General features: G+C 36.5%; 1 protein-coding gene across 6 annotated transcripts in view; it reads left to right on the top strand.

The window, feature by feature from the left end:
* Positions 1-17,059, top strand: part of CNKSR2 (connector enhancer of kinase suppressor of Ras 2) — a 224,948-nt gene that overhangs the window by 103,542 nt on the left and 104,347 nt on the right. For 3 of the 6 annotated variants that reach the window (XM_085310880.1, XM_085310882.1, XM_085310885.1), the window contains exon 8: positions 733-801. The exons of the other annotated variants lie outside the window; for them this stretch is intronic. In XM_085310880.1, the coding sequence (XP_085167006.1) occupies positions 733-801 (69 nt within the window). The remainder of the gene's footprint in view (positions 1-732; positions 802-17,059) is intronic. 6 annotated transcript variants of the gene reach the window in all.

Genomic DNA, 17,059 nt, shown 5'->3' with positions numbered 1-17,059 from the left:
GGGGGGCACTCAGAAAATAGTTGACTGATTGTACATATAGATAGCAGAAGAGGAGAAACTGGTTTTTTGTTTGTTTGTTTTTTTGGTTTTTTTTTCTATTTTTCTGAGGCAAAATTAAAGAACAAAACTACTTTGCTTTTTGAAAGTATGATCTTAGTAGGATTTTGGTCCTAACTGCATTTCTTTCATCCTAATAATAATACAGATGTGAAGTTATAGTATAACTTTATGACCATTGTCTCTGATACCTGATCCTCTCTCCTTGTATACACTGTGAAGAACAGTGATTTACTGAAGTTCTCTGACGTTCTCTTTTTATTCTAAATGTTTTTAATTTAGAAAACATTTAGAATAGAAAGGCAGTGCTATGAAATTTATTTTTGAAGCAGTTGCTATTTAGTCCTGAKGGAGTCAACTTTCAGCCAAAGATTGGCTTCCAAGGCTTAATTCATGTCAGATAGGTTAATGTAGACTTTTTGCAGAATGAAGTTAAGGAAATCTTTAAGACTGGTTTACACTTTAATAAAATAAATATTCATTGATTGTCTATATACAGTCGTGCAGATTATTTTTCTCCAACAACAATGAATTTATTAAATATATATATTTTTATTTCACAATAGACTGTAACTATCAATCTAATCTAACATAGCTTAGCAATCATACTGCTGAAAGAGAGATGATGACCAGTAAGAACTGTATTCTTTATCATCTCTTTTATTTTAAATTCAGTCACCTGCAGATCGGTGCAAGAAAATCCATGCTGGAGATGAAGTGATTCAAGTTAATCACCAAACTGTGGTATGTATAACTATATTCTGTGTCAATTGGAGATAGCGGTGTCATGGCACACCWGCATGTATAGAAAAGAAATGTGTAGAAAACTGTGTTTTATAAATTATTATTTATTCTAACARCTAAATTTTCCTTTTTCTTTTCTGAAAGCACTTAATTCTTAAGTTCTTAATTCTTAAAATATGCAGGCTTAACCCTGATCATTTGAGTATCACTGGAGGTATTACCAAGTTAAGCTAAATAATTGAGGCTTGGGTTATGCTAGGGTGTTTTCTGCATACCTGTTCTATTAATGAAGACTTGTTTTTGTGTGATAGAGTGTTTGGGTAGATGGGATTCAGGGAGCTGGAACTGATGGATCCTTTTAGGCTTAAGATCAACATTGCTTACCGGAAGCTAGAAGATTTATTACTTTCTAAACCTATTGGAATGCCTAGAGCACTTTTTTCAAAAACAAAAGCAGGTAAAATTTCTGCATATATACCTTGAGTTATCTAGTTTGACTTAGATACCTGAAAAGTGAAGATGAAACAAATCTATATATGATAGACAGCCAAGTAGAACCATGCACATTGCTCTCAGAGTCAAGAGTTGCGTGTTAGTTCCTGGTGATTGTATTTAGGACTGATGAACTGTTAAAATCAAAATAAACTTTTCTTTCGAAGAGGACTTAGTAATTAAAAGGAGCAGACTTTCAATATAAAAAGTAACTATTCTTTCTCTAAAGTTTCTTGAGTAGAGAAAGTCAATATGTGGAATTCATTACATGTATCCTTGCAAGCAATTTAGCTGACAGAATATGATCCTAGATTTCCATTATTAATATAGCAATCATTTGTTAAAATGTGTTTCTTCATTCCCCATAGGGTTCCGCTTACAGCTTTAGGCCACAGTACATCATGTCAGCTCCTCTGCACAAATTAGTATAATATTTCATTACACCCTCCAGCTAAGTTTCGTATCAGATATACTGTACATGTATAGAACTTAACAGATGAGAAGCTATCTTTTCAGCTAGGAAACATAAATTGATTGATCTAACCAGAACAGGGTGAAGCCTTTTTTTCCTGGTATAATTCTTGATAAATATTATTGTATCACATGATACTTACATGTACAATTGATGACTGATTTCTGTATCCTTGCCCATGAAGAGAGCTTATGACATCAATATAATAAATATAAAAAGTTTWAAAAAACTATTATTCTGAATATCCAAATCTGTGCAAATCTGAAGAAGGACCTCAATAAGCTTTCAATCTTTATGCTAACTAGTTTATCCTATAAATTTAGAAGGTACCTGTGAAGTGAAGCTGCCTCATCACCTTCAAAAATTTCCATCGGCTAAGTATTATTCTGGTTTTCTTGACATATCTCCACTATATTTATCTGACAAAAAGATCAGATGCTTACTTCTAACAATATAAAAAATGTTGTGACAAGCCTTAAGATGAACTTTCTTACATAGTTGAATAGAATTTTAAATCTAAGATTTAGATGTTTTGGCATTTGCAGATAAGAAGCTATGAATTTTATGATGTGCAGAAAAAAGTTGATTGTAGTTCTAGGAAAAGGGAATATAGGGAGCTAAGACTAATTCAGTTTTACTTTCCAAAAGCAACATTTGATATAGAGGATATGTATAGTAATAGAATAAAACATACATTTACTTTTTTTACTCTTACTCTGTTGTATCAACAATGTAATCTAAAACAATTGGCACTTTTAATATTTTCTGTACCAAAAACTCCCTTGTATTTTAATACTGACTTTCCTCAATGATAGTTAGKTAACATTTTCTTAGAAATATAGTAGTATCTTCCATGTTGCCTTTACAAAGCGGAGTGGATCATTCACTTTGCAATTTATACAACCAGAATTTTTTTATACATTTTATGGCTTTCTTGCCTTTTTATTTCTTTTGGCAAGTGTCTAAGGTGCTTAGTGTCTTAAGTGACACTAAGCTAGTGTCATGAGATTCAGTTCTGGAAATGTGTATTTTCCGGGGAGAAGTATTCTTACTCACATTATTTCTTCCTTTGGAGTGAAGAATTCTGAAGATGTTGTATTCTATTCTTTCTATTTATTGATTTTTTTAACACTTTAGCAGTTGAAATCATAGGGCCTGCTTTGCAACTTGCTGCTTTCAACTCATCATTCATTATCACCTATATTGGCTATAGAAGTAGTTATGACTAAATCTTGTAAAGATTTAGCTCTAAAATGATAGGGAAGTATAGTTAACATGTAACTGTTATTTGGGTGATGTCCTCTAATTGGAGAATCAAAATCTAACAAAATCTAACTTAAAAGATGCATTTTAGAAAGAAACATTTTATTCAGTGAATACAGAAAATTCACTGTATTCTCTTTGTCAAAATTAAGTTAATATCTGGGTTTAGATAATATAAATTTCTAAGAACTAATATAGACATAAGAAAGAGAAACTCCATATAATTATTTTTAAAATTCAACTTTTTAGCTAGCAAGAATCACATTTCAGTTATGGAAGTCTATTTTTTCAGAACAGCCTGCTGATTTTGAAAAAGGTAGGATGACAAAGTAGGAGAATAGTTAAGTGACTTATATTGATTTTTATTATACATATCTTAGAATTGGGTGTCAAATCATTTTTTTCCGTTCACTGTTGACATCCTCTGCTTGTGGCGATGCTTAATCTTCATGGTATTTCCTCTGGCAGTGAAATCAAAGGATTTGCCCTGATCTTTTGCTCTTTTGATAGAAACCATGYGCAACAGGATGTAATCCGCTTGTATCTGGCAAGACCTCTGGAATGTAAATACCTTCTGAATTTTTAAAATAAAAAAATAGTAAGATTATGCCTGAAGTCAGTTTGTAGTTAATATTCAGAAAGCTGTCCCTTTTAAACTGTGGTTTATTGAGATTAGACAGCTGTGTGASTCTTCTGTCAGTGTTTTGCCTTACAGCTTAGAATTGTTTTAGATGGCTCAATAATTGAGAGGCCTGGCTCCCCCATTAAAATTCAAAGGATTTAGGCCGTGATTTCCCATAGCCTTCCATGTATCTTCCGTCCTTAATCTCCTCTGAAAGCCTTTTTGTCTAAAGAATTTCCAATATAAACATTAAAAAAGTTGTTTGGGCGATTCATAATTTGCACTGTACTGTGGTGTTCATATTTCTTCCCATACATACAAGAGTATATTTTGCCTCAAGATACTCTTCATTTTAACCAACCAAAAGGGCAGGAAACAATACTATTTCTTTTGTGAATTACTACTCTATGTGATAGTCTTTCCAGTTGTATCAGTGATAAAGCTATACTGAAACTATTCAAAGCAGAAGACAGYGATGGTGCAGGATACTTGAATAGCTGTTATTGTGCATCTCCTGTGAGTGGTTTCTAGATTTTGGAGGAATTTTTGGTGCCTATGCATATACTTCTAATGAAAGCATTATGCAATATGTAGAAGAAGTAGCTTTCTACAATTTCTACAGTTCGTGCTGATTCACTAAAGCCCATCAGAATGTATGTAAATACGGTTGGCAGAAAAAGTATGTTTAATTTGGCAAAATAGGCAAGTAGTTAGTGGTCTGTTTCATGYGGGARCTGGCATGTTTTATGTGCTTAATGTCTGCGGGTTACTACAGTATGTAGATAATGCCTAGCTCTTTATGGCATGTCCCCCACTATGGAAACTCCACTGGGCTCTTGTGAGCCAGGCTGAGTCAGCAGAAGTTTGTACATGGAATTAGTTTTGTAATTATGATACAAAAAACGTCAAGATTTTGCTACCATTCTCCTGAAACGAGTGATTTATTTACAAGATTATATATTAGTTCCCTGCAAGGGTCTGATGCCTTTCTGGACTTTATCCTAACTTAATCCTTGCAAAGAAAAAGAAAGCAACCGGTGTTTGGATTCTCTGTAAGAAGAGTTCAGTACTTCCACAAAAACTGACAGGCTTTGTGGGGAGCTGACCCTTTCCAACTGATAGAAAATGCATGCAAAAACAAAGCAGCAAAATCATAAAAGTTCAAATGAAGTAGGCCTTGTGCTCAGCATCTTTCTATTGCTGTCATGTGTGTACTTTCATGGAAGATGAGATGGGATGATGTCTCCCAAATCATAATTTTAATCCTTTCCAAAATCTTTGAGCTTCCTCTGTTTTTGTAAGTTGGATGACTGTTGACAGGAATATTTCATTTTAAGGGTAGGTGAGGTTTAAAGCTAAAAGATTTTTARGCCTCTTCAGAAATGTTAATAGAAGTCTCTATGGAGATAACCTAGTTTTCTGCAGGGCTCTATCCTGAACTCTCTGTAGTAAAACATTTTCAGGGTATGAGGACCATACTTTGATTATGGCAATTGTAGTCTCCCCTGCTAATTCCCTCTCAAAGTTTCAGTTCAGTTCTTTCTTTTTTTTTTTTTTTTACAGTCTCCCTAAGTATTACAGGCTGTTGATAAAGGAACTAAATTGTTGTGATCCTCTCAAAAGGAAATTATCTTTCTGTGAATTTGTGATTCACTTTACTTTTTACATAGAATATGTGTTGAAATTATGTAATATTTATGGTTTATTTTTACACAGATTTCTTTTTAYATAAATGTGTAAATACATATACACATATGTTATATTTATATCCCATATGTCAGGGAAGTGTGCTATTGCRGAGATGAGATGTGTGAGGGAACATGATCATGTGTTTCCCAATGTTGAATGCAAATGTTTTTACATAAGTATAAATGAAAAAGAGAAACAAATCAATACAAACTTGACAAATGCAAATGAATTGTGTTGTACTTTCCAAGAAATACTTTCCAGGGAGAAAGGATGCTTATGTACTCTGAAGATGCKCTAGGAGTGAAMGTCTTTTAAGAAATCAGGAAACTGTATATGTATGTAGCTAGATTTCATTTTTGACATTGTTATTCAACAAATACTTTTGCAAATTAAGTAAACATTTAGGAAAAATAAAATTAACACAGCTGATGATTGTCAGCAGCTCCCTGGACAAAGCATCCATTTTGGGAGGAGAGCTGTTCCATCTTTGGTTTTGGTTTGATAGAATATGAAARGGCCAGGACTCCCTTGCCAGTTCATCAGCTCAAATGCTATATGTTGTTGTCCTCTGCTCTGTTTTCCTTTTTATCCTCGAGGCTTGTTCAAAGTTGATACTGGAAACACATACCCTACTTTGTTGATCATGGGCTCATCTTTACGTTGTTAGGGTGCTGTGTCAGTGGGGGCGTCCACTGGCACTTCTAACTCAGGCACGGCAAGTTGGCAAACAAACCTGTCACTGTTGCATCTGTGCCGGACAGAGCAGCATAAGCTTGGCCAGCCCACACTGCTTCCTGTCTCTGCCAAACTTCAGATAGTTTCYCTCCATTCATTTCACATGAAACCTTCACACTTAATGCCACACCTGTGTCTCCAACTGGTGGMGTTGGTTAAGTTGCATCATAAACCCCACTTTACTGCTTTCCAGCAGCTTTCTGTCTCCTAAATGATAACACAGCTTAACTCTGTGAGTGCTTCTAGTTTACTTTACTTTAAAGTCAAACTGCCTAGCTTAGCTGAAAATGTTAAACCTGGTTGACTTTGTCCTGGAATGAAAGGGGAATGTGTGCAGGGTCAGTCATCAGTCATGAGTAGTGTTAGAAGTTGTTCCTTAAATGCTTCAGATTTCATGAATGGCGGGTTCAGTCCAGTGACCCAGGCACTGACATCCCACTTTCAGTGTGTTATTTGATCTGTGCTCTGGAGTACCTGACCTGTACCCTCGACTGCAGAGTTATTGTGCACCTCGGCATTTGAAGAATATATGCTGRGCACATTAACCTCCACAGTATCCTACTGATGTAGCTGCACAACGGTCAAGCTCTGAGAGGCTCAGATTGTGCAGTATTACTGCAGGAGATCTTTGGAGGAAGTAACAGAAGATACTGATGCAATGTGAGGTGCCTATCCTCTTATTCATTGTATGATGAGGACTTCAGCTCGGTGCCAGTATGTTGTACTCCTAGAAGCATCCACTTCCAGATCCGGGTGCAGTCTTGATCACTTGCAGCCACTTGCTGTATCCTATAGCTCAGTCACAAGCACAGATTTCTTTCTGTCCTGGCTGTACTCCAGAAGGGATAGCTATTTTTTCAGAGAGCCTTGGTAAGTTACTTATGGGATTAGATGAGCATATATGAATAACTGGTCAGCTAACTATTGGGTTCTTCCATTACTTTTCTTTGGAAAAAAATGTTCTCATGTAGCTGATAGCACAGACTGTTCTATCCAGCACTGGCTGCAGTTTGGGAATATGCACCTGGGCTGAATTTGAAGGTACTAATGTCTCTATAAGAAGAAATTCAATTGTACTAAGAACTCAGCTTCAAAATCAGTCAATTTTTTATCTGTAGGTGATTTTGATAGGCTTTCATAGCTTCACCATTGATGATAGTCAAGCTATTGATTCTATAGCTAAATTGAGTATTTTTATATAAGCTATAATTGATCATAATCCTAAAGGTACCTCTACTAATAATGGCTACAGTATTCCATGGAGTGATTCTTGTATTCTAGCTATTAAATTCATCTTTCTGCACAGGACATGATGGATAAACATGCTTTTAAATTAATTTATATTCTACAGTTGTTCTATATTTTTCTTTTTTCCATGTGGAAGTAATAGCATTTTTATAACATAAAAAGTCCTCTAAGAAGTGTGGTAAATTGCATCAATATTTTCAGCAAAAATATTAAAGACAATATGCTTCCAAAAACTTTATTGCCTGTATGCATATATTCCTGATAGGAATCATTTTCTTACTGTCATAGTTGCTGCTGATCATTAACATTTCTACAATTTCAGTTCTGAGGCAATTTAAATTACCATGTTAACTCTTTTTTTCTCAATATTGGGAATAATGCAAGCTCTGCAATTAGTATAATTCTTTCAAAATTTCTTAGTCTCTGATGTGTGAAATAAATTGTTAGAGTAGATGTTTTATGCCCAGGTAGCAGATCTAAGTTAAATATGAGTTTTCTATGGTTAAGGACATTCATGCATATAGAACAAAGTGCAGATTATGTTATTCTTTTTGTCCCATAAGAATAGGTTAAAAGGTTTACTGTTTGCATAACTTATGTGTATTTGGAAAGGAAGGAACTTATTATTCTACTGCTAATTTAACTTCCTTTTAACTGTGATTGCTGAAAATTAAAATACATTTCAGAAAATCAGATGGAGGATAAAGAGAGATGTCTTCAAAACAGTACACATTAATTTTCTAATACTACTATTGTGCACAGCCTGGACCACATATGAGTTAGAATTGAACAGTTTTGAATACCTCTGTGCTTTGTGGGGATAACAGCTGTATAAATTACACAGATGTTCTTCAGGTTCAGTCCTGATCTTCTGCTGCATAATTCATTAGCTTTTTCTGATGAATTCGGGAGGTAATTATGAAGAAGAGTAAGATGGTGATAGTTATTGTAGACTAAAATTATAAGAAAATTGAGTTAATGCTATGTCACGAGGGAGGGAAAATTAAAGCAAGGAAGTCGATGACTGATTTCAGTTGATATACTCCCAGCATATGAAGTTTAAAAAAACCCACTCAGTGGTGGCTTAAAACACTTCAGTGGCTGGAACACTGTATATGGCTATGGTTGATGATTGTTTTAATAGCAATGAAACGGAAAAAAAACACTCATGGGCCAGTAATTTCTGCCTTGTTATGACACTGTCTTCTAAACCCTTATCCTTCCTTCAGGTAAATGAAGCTACTTAAGTTTTCAGCTCAGTTAAAGAGGGTTTTTTTTTCAGTTTACTTGGTTGTTAGTGACCTTTAAAGAATTTTTTTTCAATTTCTTTTTACATACATTAATTTATTTTCCCTATAGAAATTCAGTGTTCAAGAAACATCTGTTTCAAGGATAACAGCACTGTTTAGCTGTAGGGCAGCTGAGGATCTCAGGGATTTTATTTATACATTAAAAAGAGATGGTCAAAGACTGTTGGAATTAATGACTCACTGGAATCATTCTAAAGTATTGCTTTAAGCTGTGATAATATAAATTTAATTTAAATCAAATTATTTGTGTATATATGTGTGTGTGTGTGAGTGTGTGCATGTATATATATATATWTTTTTTWAAAAAAATCTTAATTCCAGGATGAGAGTTTGGGGAATTTAAATATGTGAATATGCAATACACCCACACATGCAACAGATTTCCATCATGAGATGTTAGCGTACAGCAGCACAAATGAGTTCCCATAAGGCAAGCGTGGGTGCGGTGGGTTAATACTGCTAGCTAACCCCAAAAGAGCCCATTCCCGACACCATATTAAATACAGAGGACTCGACTGCTCCTTCCCACCCCGAGGGCTGATGCAGCTGCCTGTAAGAAACTGGGATGTGAGCCGGTCTCCCTAAATCCCCCCTGAGCCTTCAGGTCGGACCACCAGCTCCCTGCGCCTGGTCAGATGTTCAGCAGTGCTTCGCTGCTTAACCTAAAAGTTTCTTCAGCATTTGTCTGTGGCCACACAGGATGCTCACACGTCTCCTTTTAGGCTGTGGAGGCTTCTCCCTGGCTGGGAGCCTTGCTGAAATGGATTTAGACACCTGGGCTCTACCTGAGTTCCCCAGGGAAGCCTGAAAAGTGAGACCCATCAAAGGCTCTGGTGGCAGCACCTTTATTCGTACAGGTTTTATCTCTGTTCCCTGGCCGAGGAAGGAGCAGGTCCTACCCATCACACCAGGGGTTTCAGACCCCCTCCCTGGCAGCATTGATATAACATCAATATAAGCCAAGGGAAGATGGGCTGAAAATCCTCTGATGCTGCCAACTCTGGAAGTCTGTGCTGGTGGCCGAAGGGACAGATCCCTGGCATTCATCACCCTGGAGGCACTAGTCACTGTGGGGAAGAGCAGGCACCCCCGTGAGGGAGCCTGCTTCACATTTCAGAGAGGTATACCTCAACTGAGCAAACTGAAATCTGACCCCTTTCTTAGAGTCAGGCCTGATAACAGGGAAATGAACCTGAATGAACCTTTCCTGAATATAAAGAAAAACTTCTTTACTGTGAGAGTGACAGAGCACTGGACCAGGCTGCCCGGAGAKATTGTGGAGTCTCCTCTGGAGATATTCAAAACCCACCTGGATGCAACCCTGTCTAACATGCTCTAGGTGACCCTGCTTGAGCAGGGGGGGTTGGACTARRTGATCTCCAGAGATCCCTTCCAACCTCAGCCCTTCTGTGATTCTGTGAACCCCGTTGTCCCTACCTAGGAATGATACCTACATCTATGGAAAGAGTTATATTCAAACCCCTGAAGTTGAAGTCTTTGCTGTTCCCATTCCAATACACAGGAAAGTAATAGTTGTTCAAGGGTGTTGTTAGAAATGACTCAAAAGCAAAACATTAAAGTAGCTTTGAACTCAGGATTGACTGAAAGTGAAAACTGAAAGGTAGGCATTTTTGTTAAGAAACAGTATCCAAGCTTTTAAACAGAGTTGGCTACATATTCCTGGATAATTCAAGTTTCCATTGCCTCATGAGTAAAAAAGATCTTTTCTACAATACCATGGTGCTCTACAATCATGTTATTAATGTTTGTGAAGTCAGTTGAATTACAGTGAAGCCATAAAAATTTCTAAAGAGAATAAGATAATAAACTCAGTCAGAAGCTRTGGTCTGGATCAAATATGTTTTGTGATGCAGAAATGTGATTGGAGCAAGTTAGTCAGAGGCAGCTCTGGGTTCATCTCTCAGTTCTGCTCTTAATTTCATTTATTCCTGGGAAAGTCTCTTAATCCTGACCTTCRTTTTACCTAGACAGAAATAAATATAAAAATGACTTGTTTCATAGTTTAGTGATAATAAGTAGACATTGTAATGGACCATCAGGATTTTCTCAAGTAAAAGATGCAATTTTCGTCAGTGTGCCTTATTTACAGACTCTGTTGTTTTGTCTTTGGACAGTGATATAGTGGGACATGATTAGTTCTAAGGATGTGCGGAAATGACTGCTTTAACATCAGATTAAAATCACATTTATTTAAATGATATGGTTGATATATTTCTTAATGAGAATTACAATATATGTAATCACAGCATTACTATCCTCTCCTCTTTGGAAGAAAGTTGTTATGTAAGCATGGATGTTTGTTATCATGTTAGCCAAAGAAACTGGATAAATCCCTCAAAGACTTCTGCTGCTCTCCTGACATTGCTTCTCTTAGTGCATATACAGATACAGCTTTCATCTCTGTGGCTGTCCATGTTGTAACCATCCCTTTGTGGTTTCCTCTCCTAATAATGCTTTCTGGAGGCTGAAGATGTATGGATTATTTTCTAGCATTTTCAGGCATCTACAGCTGGGAGAAGGGGAGGAGATGCTCCTAACACATTTGTTTCACAAGGATGCCGGCTGACCGTCTTCACTTCTGGTCAGTCTTCATGGAAATCAACCTATTAATTTAACRGCATGATACCAGATAGTTTCTGATTGTATTCTTTCTGACTTGCTTAACAGTGCATCAGGTTTTGTGGACAGTAATATCATGTGCAATTTTGTTTTTTCCTATGCTATTCATTTTTATTTATAAAATGCAAGATGATTGATCGATACGTAAGTTGTTAAAAACATCCATTTCTTAATGTGAACATACTTTTCTCCTAGAAATTATACTTTTATTAGTTCAAAACTGAGTAAAAGATAGAAGAAAATCATTGATAAGGCAAAAAGCTCTGGTTGCATTCACAACAAGCAACAGTGAAGAGAATAAGAATTTTGATTATCTCCCTGTTTCAGTAACTTTTTAAAATTAAACACTTGAGTGGATTTTGCATATTTGCTTAGCAAGAGAATAGCAGACACCTTTGCAGTTTGTATTTAGCAGGAAAATACTACTTTCCTTTCGAAAGTGTTAAGATATTACCATTTTTCTCTTTTACAAAGCTGCAAGTCAGGAAAGAATTACCATAACAGTGAGGCAGGGAGGAACAGTTTTCTCTTCCTGGAAGCAGAGAGATCTCATTAACTTTTGCAGGACTCTGGTGACCCTTTGGACAGAAATACTCCTGTAAAACTGTGGACTGTGTTCTATTTATCATTTGACTATAGTTCTGCCCTCTGGATAATATAGTTCCAGTATGTGTTAGACTTGCACATTGCTTTTAAATGATGCAACTGTTTCTACGGTTTCACTGGGATACACGTGCTGGATTTTTCAGACTGCAGGTTATTTAGTGCTGTATCTTGTAGTATCCTAAAAATATTTGATTTGAGTCCATCCAATTGCATTTGAGATGACTGCATGTTAATATTTTACAGAACTCTGTTGTGGCTTATAACATACAGCAGTACTCCCAGAAATCATGAACAAGCACAGGAGTTTGTGAATTTTATCATGGGTGCGGCTGTGTAAAAGAAAATTGCTCACGGATGAGGGAGAGATGAAGAGGTGGTGAGTTACTGACCAGAAGATAATGCTACACTTTGTTTAGGTTAGGGAGAGGTTCTATCTTATGGCCTTCAAAAGAGCAGGAAATTGATCCAGTAAGCCATTTTTCCAAGGAAGAGCAGAACAGGTTCAGAAAGTCAATAGGTCTCTGCCCTTGCACTATGGTTTCATTTCCCCACAATACATAGGGAGATTAAAGATTCAGCGAATGGTCAGGCCTTCTTCTGTCTGTCCTTAAGAAAGGCAGAAAAAGAGAGGATTGTTATCATTTTTCCCAGATTGTCATAAAGGAGGGAATCATCTGGTAAAAAGGTCATTGAATGAAGAGCAATTTTTTAATATTTAAAATATTAGCGTTCTTGGCAACTTGGAATAGGAATTTAAAATATAAGTGCCTTTTCAGATATGATATAGTATGATCCATCATGACATGATGATCTAGATGTGCTTATTGCAAGCCAAAGAAAAGTTGAGGCTGTGTTAGCTCGTGTCTTTTGAAATACAGCTTCAATATCTCTGCTGAGGGTGATCTACTTTTCCCATTGSCCCTGGCCACAGACCCGTTGGCTATGGCTACGGAGCTGTTGGCCATGTCTGCGTGCCTGGCTGGCCCAGGCTGGCTCTGCAGGAGGAACTTAGTGGCTTCAAGCAGCACTGAGCACATTGGCGAGGCTTCCCAGCCCCACTACAGCCTCTGAGGACATAGCTGTGGGAAGAAATGAGAAATTCAGAGGTAGCCTGATGTTGTGGGCACCTCATCTCCTAGGGCCCTGACGCCTCTTCCTCAGCGCAGCAAATCACATTGACTSTTGGGAGGTGGTGCCCCTTGTCTTGTGGTCGGCCTTCGCTGCTATTGATAACAAGCTGTACAGGGAGCTGAGGATCATATAAGGACTAGGGAGCAAAAGCAAATGCTGGGCTCAGACTGCTGCTAAAGAGACCTTTCCTATCTAAAGTTTGTCAGTGATACTTGGTTTAACAATGTAAATTTTTATGAAAGTAAACAACAGGAGCTTTTGCTTACTATTTAAAAACAGGCACATGGCCTTACCAAGCAGTGCACTCATTTAGAAGTTAATTGCTTGGGTTGTTTTAGTTGGGTTGTTTTAGTGCAATTTTTTACAAACTAAACGTAACCTGTGAACTTGTACCAGCATTTAAGTAAACATTTTGATTTTTCAAACCAGTAACAAAACTTTGTTATTACGATCCCTTTTTGCAGTACATGGGTAGCTTCTAGGTTAGGATGGGATGAATCACCCTCTGAACTGCTGTCACTAGCGTTTACTCTGAAGCAGTGAGAGTCTAGATGAGTAAACTGGACTAGACATGGCTTTCGTATATCAGCAAAGCTGGGTGAAGTGAATGTCATGCAAGAATCAAAGCCATATTTTATGCTAGTGAATATTCAGTGGGAAGAGGCACAGAGTTCATTACAGGAGATGTGAAAATGAACTGGTAAGAAAAAAGAAAAAGACATAGTATACGAAGAACAAGACTACTGACAAACCATTTTTTGTAGCACAGATTTTTATTTCTTAAGAACTTGGGAAAAATGGACTTTTTTGGTTGCTTCGCATTTATTCCTCCAGTGATTTTTCTGGAAGAGCTGGAATGTTATCTTTTATTTAAGGCAGTCAGAGACTTCTAGAAAAGCTTTGGGACTGTCTCCGTGCCCTGGAAAGAAGAAATGAAGCACAGAATTACCAAACTGCTTACCATAACTTGCATGGATTTCTGATCTGATTACCTGTGTGAAGGAGGCATAATGATCTAGTACTGTTGCTCTGAGTTAACCTTGTTGCACATAGCTGCATGCGACTGGTTCTTTGGTCTCTCTTGTGAATACATGCCAACTGTGAATACTGTAAATACAAGGATCACTTCAGCCTCATTTATGTATAGCAAAAAGGCAAGTACTCAAAATCTAGGCAGAGCTTGCTGGTCTCAAACCAGTCTAGCACAGCAGCAGAACCAGCAAAAATAATTGGTTTAGACAATTAAAACATATTTGGTTATGTTAGCAGAGATGAGGTCTAGTACAAGCCACGTGTTCTTCAATCATTATCTGACTGCCAAAGTGAGTAAAAATAAGATAAAGGATGTGGTAAAAAGTTTAAAAGCTCTGCCCAAAAGCTTGATTATTAGAAGTTGAGAACTGATGACTATAATGGTAATGAGAAAAGGGAGGATCTTGAGGAGAGGTTAGAGAGAATAAATTTAAAATATACTTGGAAGAAAGTTTAGAAGAGACATCTCTTAAGTGTACTTCTGGAAAACAGTTTTCAGTTCCAGATACTTTGACTGCCTTTTCTTTATCCTAGCCTCTTCAACTATAGTCAATTCTGTTCAGTGCATATTGATATGAATACTGGTGAGATCTAAACGGTGTGATGGGAATTTCAGTGGGAATGGGAAATTATGCCTCCTTCATGGACACCATCAATTCCCTTCAATTTATTATCAACAACCTTTTTCGTGACTTGTTCCTTTCAGGCTCATTTAGGAGGAGCTTTTGATCAAAAGACAAGAAGCAATTCAAGGACTGGCTGAACCAGCCAGAAAGCTCCTATCAAGGAAGCAGTAAAAGCAGAGGGTGGACTTCATTTGAAATTTATAGTAAACTCAGAATTGTCCTGTGAAAAATTAAGTAAAATGGTTTCTATTTATAAGCTTCTAAATTATATACATAAGATCTAGTGTTTTGGAGTGATTTTTCTTTAATGTCGCTAGTTCTCATGACTAGATAATCTTCTGTTTATTTCAAAGTGAGGCGTAGTTCAAATACAGGATACAGTTTGTCTCTTCTAAGTTGGAAAGTGCATTTAAAATAATTTTAAAACTACTAGCGTAAGGGAAAAGGAAGAATCTTTTTGTCTGTATCTCTGCGGCTATTTCTGTGGGGAACAGATGGTCTTGAAGGACAGCTTTGCCATGCAGCATCCTACCAACTTAAGTGGGAAGACTCGTGCAGTGTTAACTCCGTTAACTTGGATCACATCATGTCCTTCCCAAGGCTCTTTGTGTTGCTTTCTGCAGTAAAAGCATTTCTCTCCCGAAGCCTATTTTTAGTTATTACATAGAGAATTAAGGCRTACAGTAGCTTGCATACGGAGATGTCTTATATGAACTGGATTTTAACTCCTTTCAGGTAGCACAGAGCAACTGAAACCTTTTGTGTGCTCAAGGTAACAGTATGGAGCTATGATTAATATGCTGTCTCAAAGCAGGGATTGAAGGCTTTATGAGATGACAGCGTTGTAAATAGCAAGGTATTTTTTATAAAACCAYGATAGTAAGATATAAAGCTTGGACTTACAGAGACTTCTTATAGATGCTGTTGAAATAAAATGGAGACTTCAGTGGGGTATGGGTTTTGAGCTGAAGTTGAGTATGTTCATGTTTAATTTTATTCGAAGTATAGTAGCACAGTCTGTCTAAAGCATTAGACTGAAAATGAAAGTTCCAGCCATGCTCAAAAGTCTGCAGTGAAAGCTGGAAAATATTCCATAAAGGGATACATTGTCAACATCATGGTTTTTGTTTACAATAATATTACAGTAGAGGTCCATCCTGGATATAATGAAGGTGAGAACTTAGCATTTTGCTCAGTTTGCTGTGGTGAGAAAGGGCAGCTAGGTTCACAGGAACTGAGGAAGGACAGGGAAGTTTGAACCCTGTCTGTGGTTCGGAGTTTTTGATGTAAGCCTTATTGATGACTTTAAATGGCACATACGGCCAGGAGGATCAGTTCTTAAAATATGTGACATTAAACGATCAAAGTGAGTTTTGGAGTAATAGGGAATACGGTAAAACATAACTAGCAACAAGCTGCTTATGAGTACCTTGCTCAGAAGTAGGTAACAAATACATATTTGTTTCATGTTATATTGGGTTAATTATAAGTAACATATGCATTCCATTTGTTCACATTGCTTATGTGATTTTTTCAAAAATATTGACATGATATAAAATTTCTTTTTTAAGAGGATGTAACTGCTTCACAGTTCTGGAATTTCTTTCAGTAAGAGTTTCACAACTCAATTTGGCATTTTGCTTTTTAACATCATTCTTGTATAAATTATGAAAATAGGAAAATGTTTGTAATAATGATGCTTTAAATGTCAGGAAAACATACCTATTAATATAGGAAAGAGAGAGGGAAAGAGAAACAGAAAGAGAGGAAGAAAAGCTCTCAAATTTACTAATATAATCACTCTCTAAGTATCTAGGCCAAGATTTTCAAAAGACGCATAAACCTGCGTATTGCTAYTTTAGGTGCCAAACTTGAAAGTACACAGATCTGCTGAAAAGCAAAACTATTAAGGGTATTTTAAAGTGTTGCAGATACCTAAAATCAAGCATTATTTACATTAAAAAATCATTGTCATGAGTTGTACCTTTTTAATATTTGAAGTAAGCTTTTTTTAAAAAAATACAAAACATGATTCAGAAAGCTCTATGTCTAGAAATAAAGGCTTATTGCTTTCTACATTAATCAAATTCTGAATTTCAGAATATTTCAAATGCTTTAACACAATTAGGAAAAATGTAATTTGGGCTATTACTCAAGTAGTGGCTAAACTGTATTTCTGTTATTAATTTGTTGTATTTGTTTCTGAAACCATCATGAAAGGGTGTACTATTGAAAAACAGTCTCATGATTCAGATTTTATTTTTTTTAGTACTTCAAAGAGTAGAAAATTTCCTTTAACTTGTTTGTGCTTGCATCCGCTGCTAGGATTGCTAGAGCAGATGTAGTAAGACTATGTGTGATMAGTAGACTTTATAGTAACCGTGGAGTGTAA

Source organism: Rhea americana, unplaced genomic scaffold (assembly GCF_003343005.1).
Source record: "Rhea americana isolate MKP2758 unplaced genomic scaffold, rheAme1 scaffold_329, whole genome shotgun sequence".
NCBI classification, from domain to species: domain Eukaryota; kingdom Metazoa; phylum Chordata; class Aves; order Rheiformes; family Rheidae; genus Rhea; species Rhea americana.
Note: the sequence above shows the minus strand (reverse complement) of the source record. Positions and strands in the feature narration are given on the sequence as shown.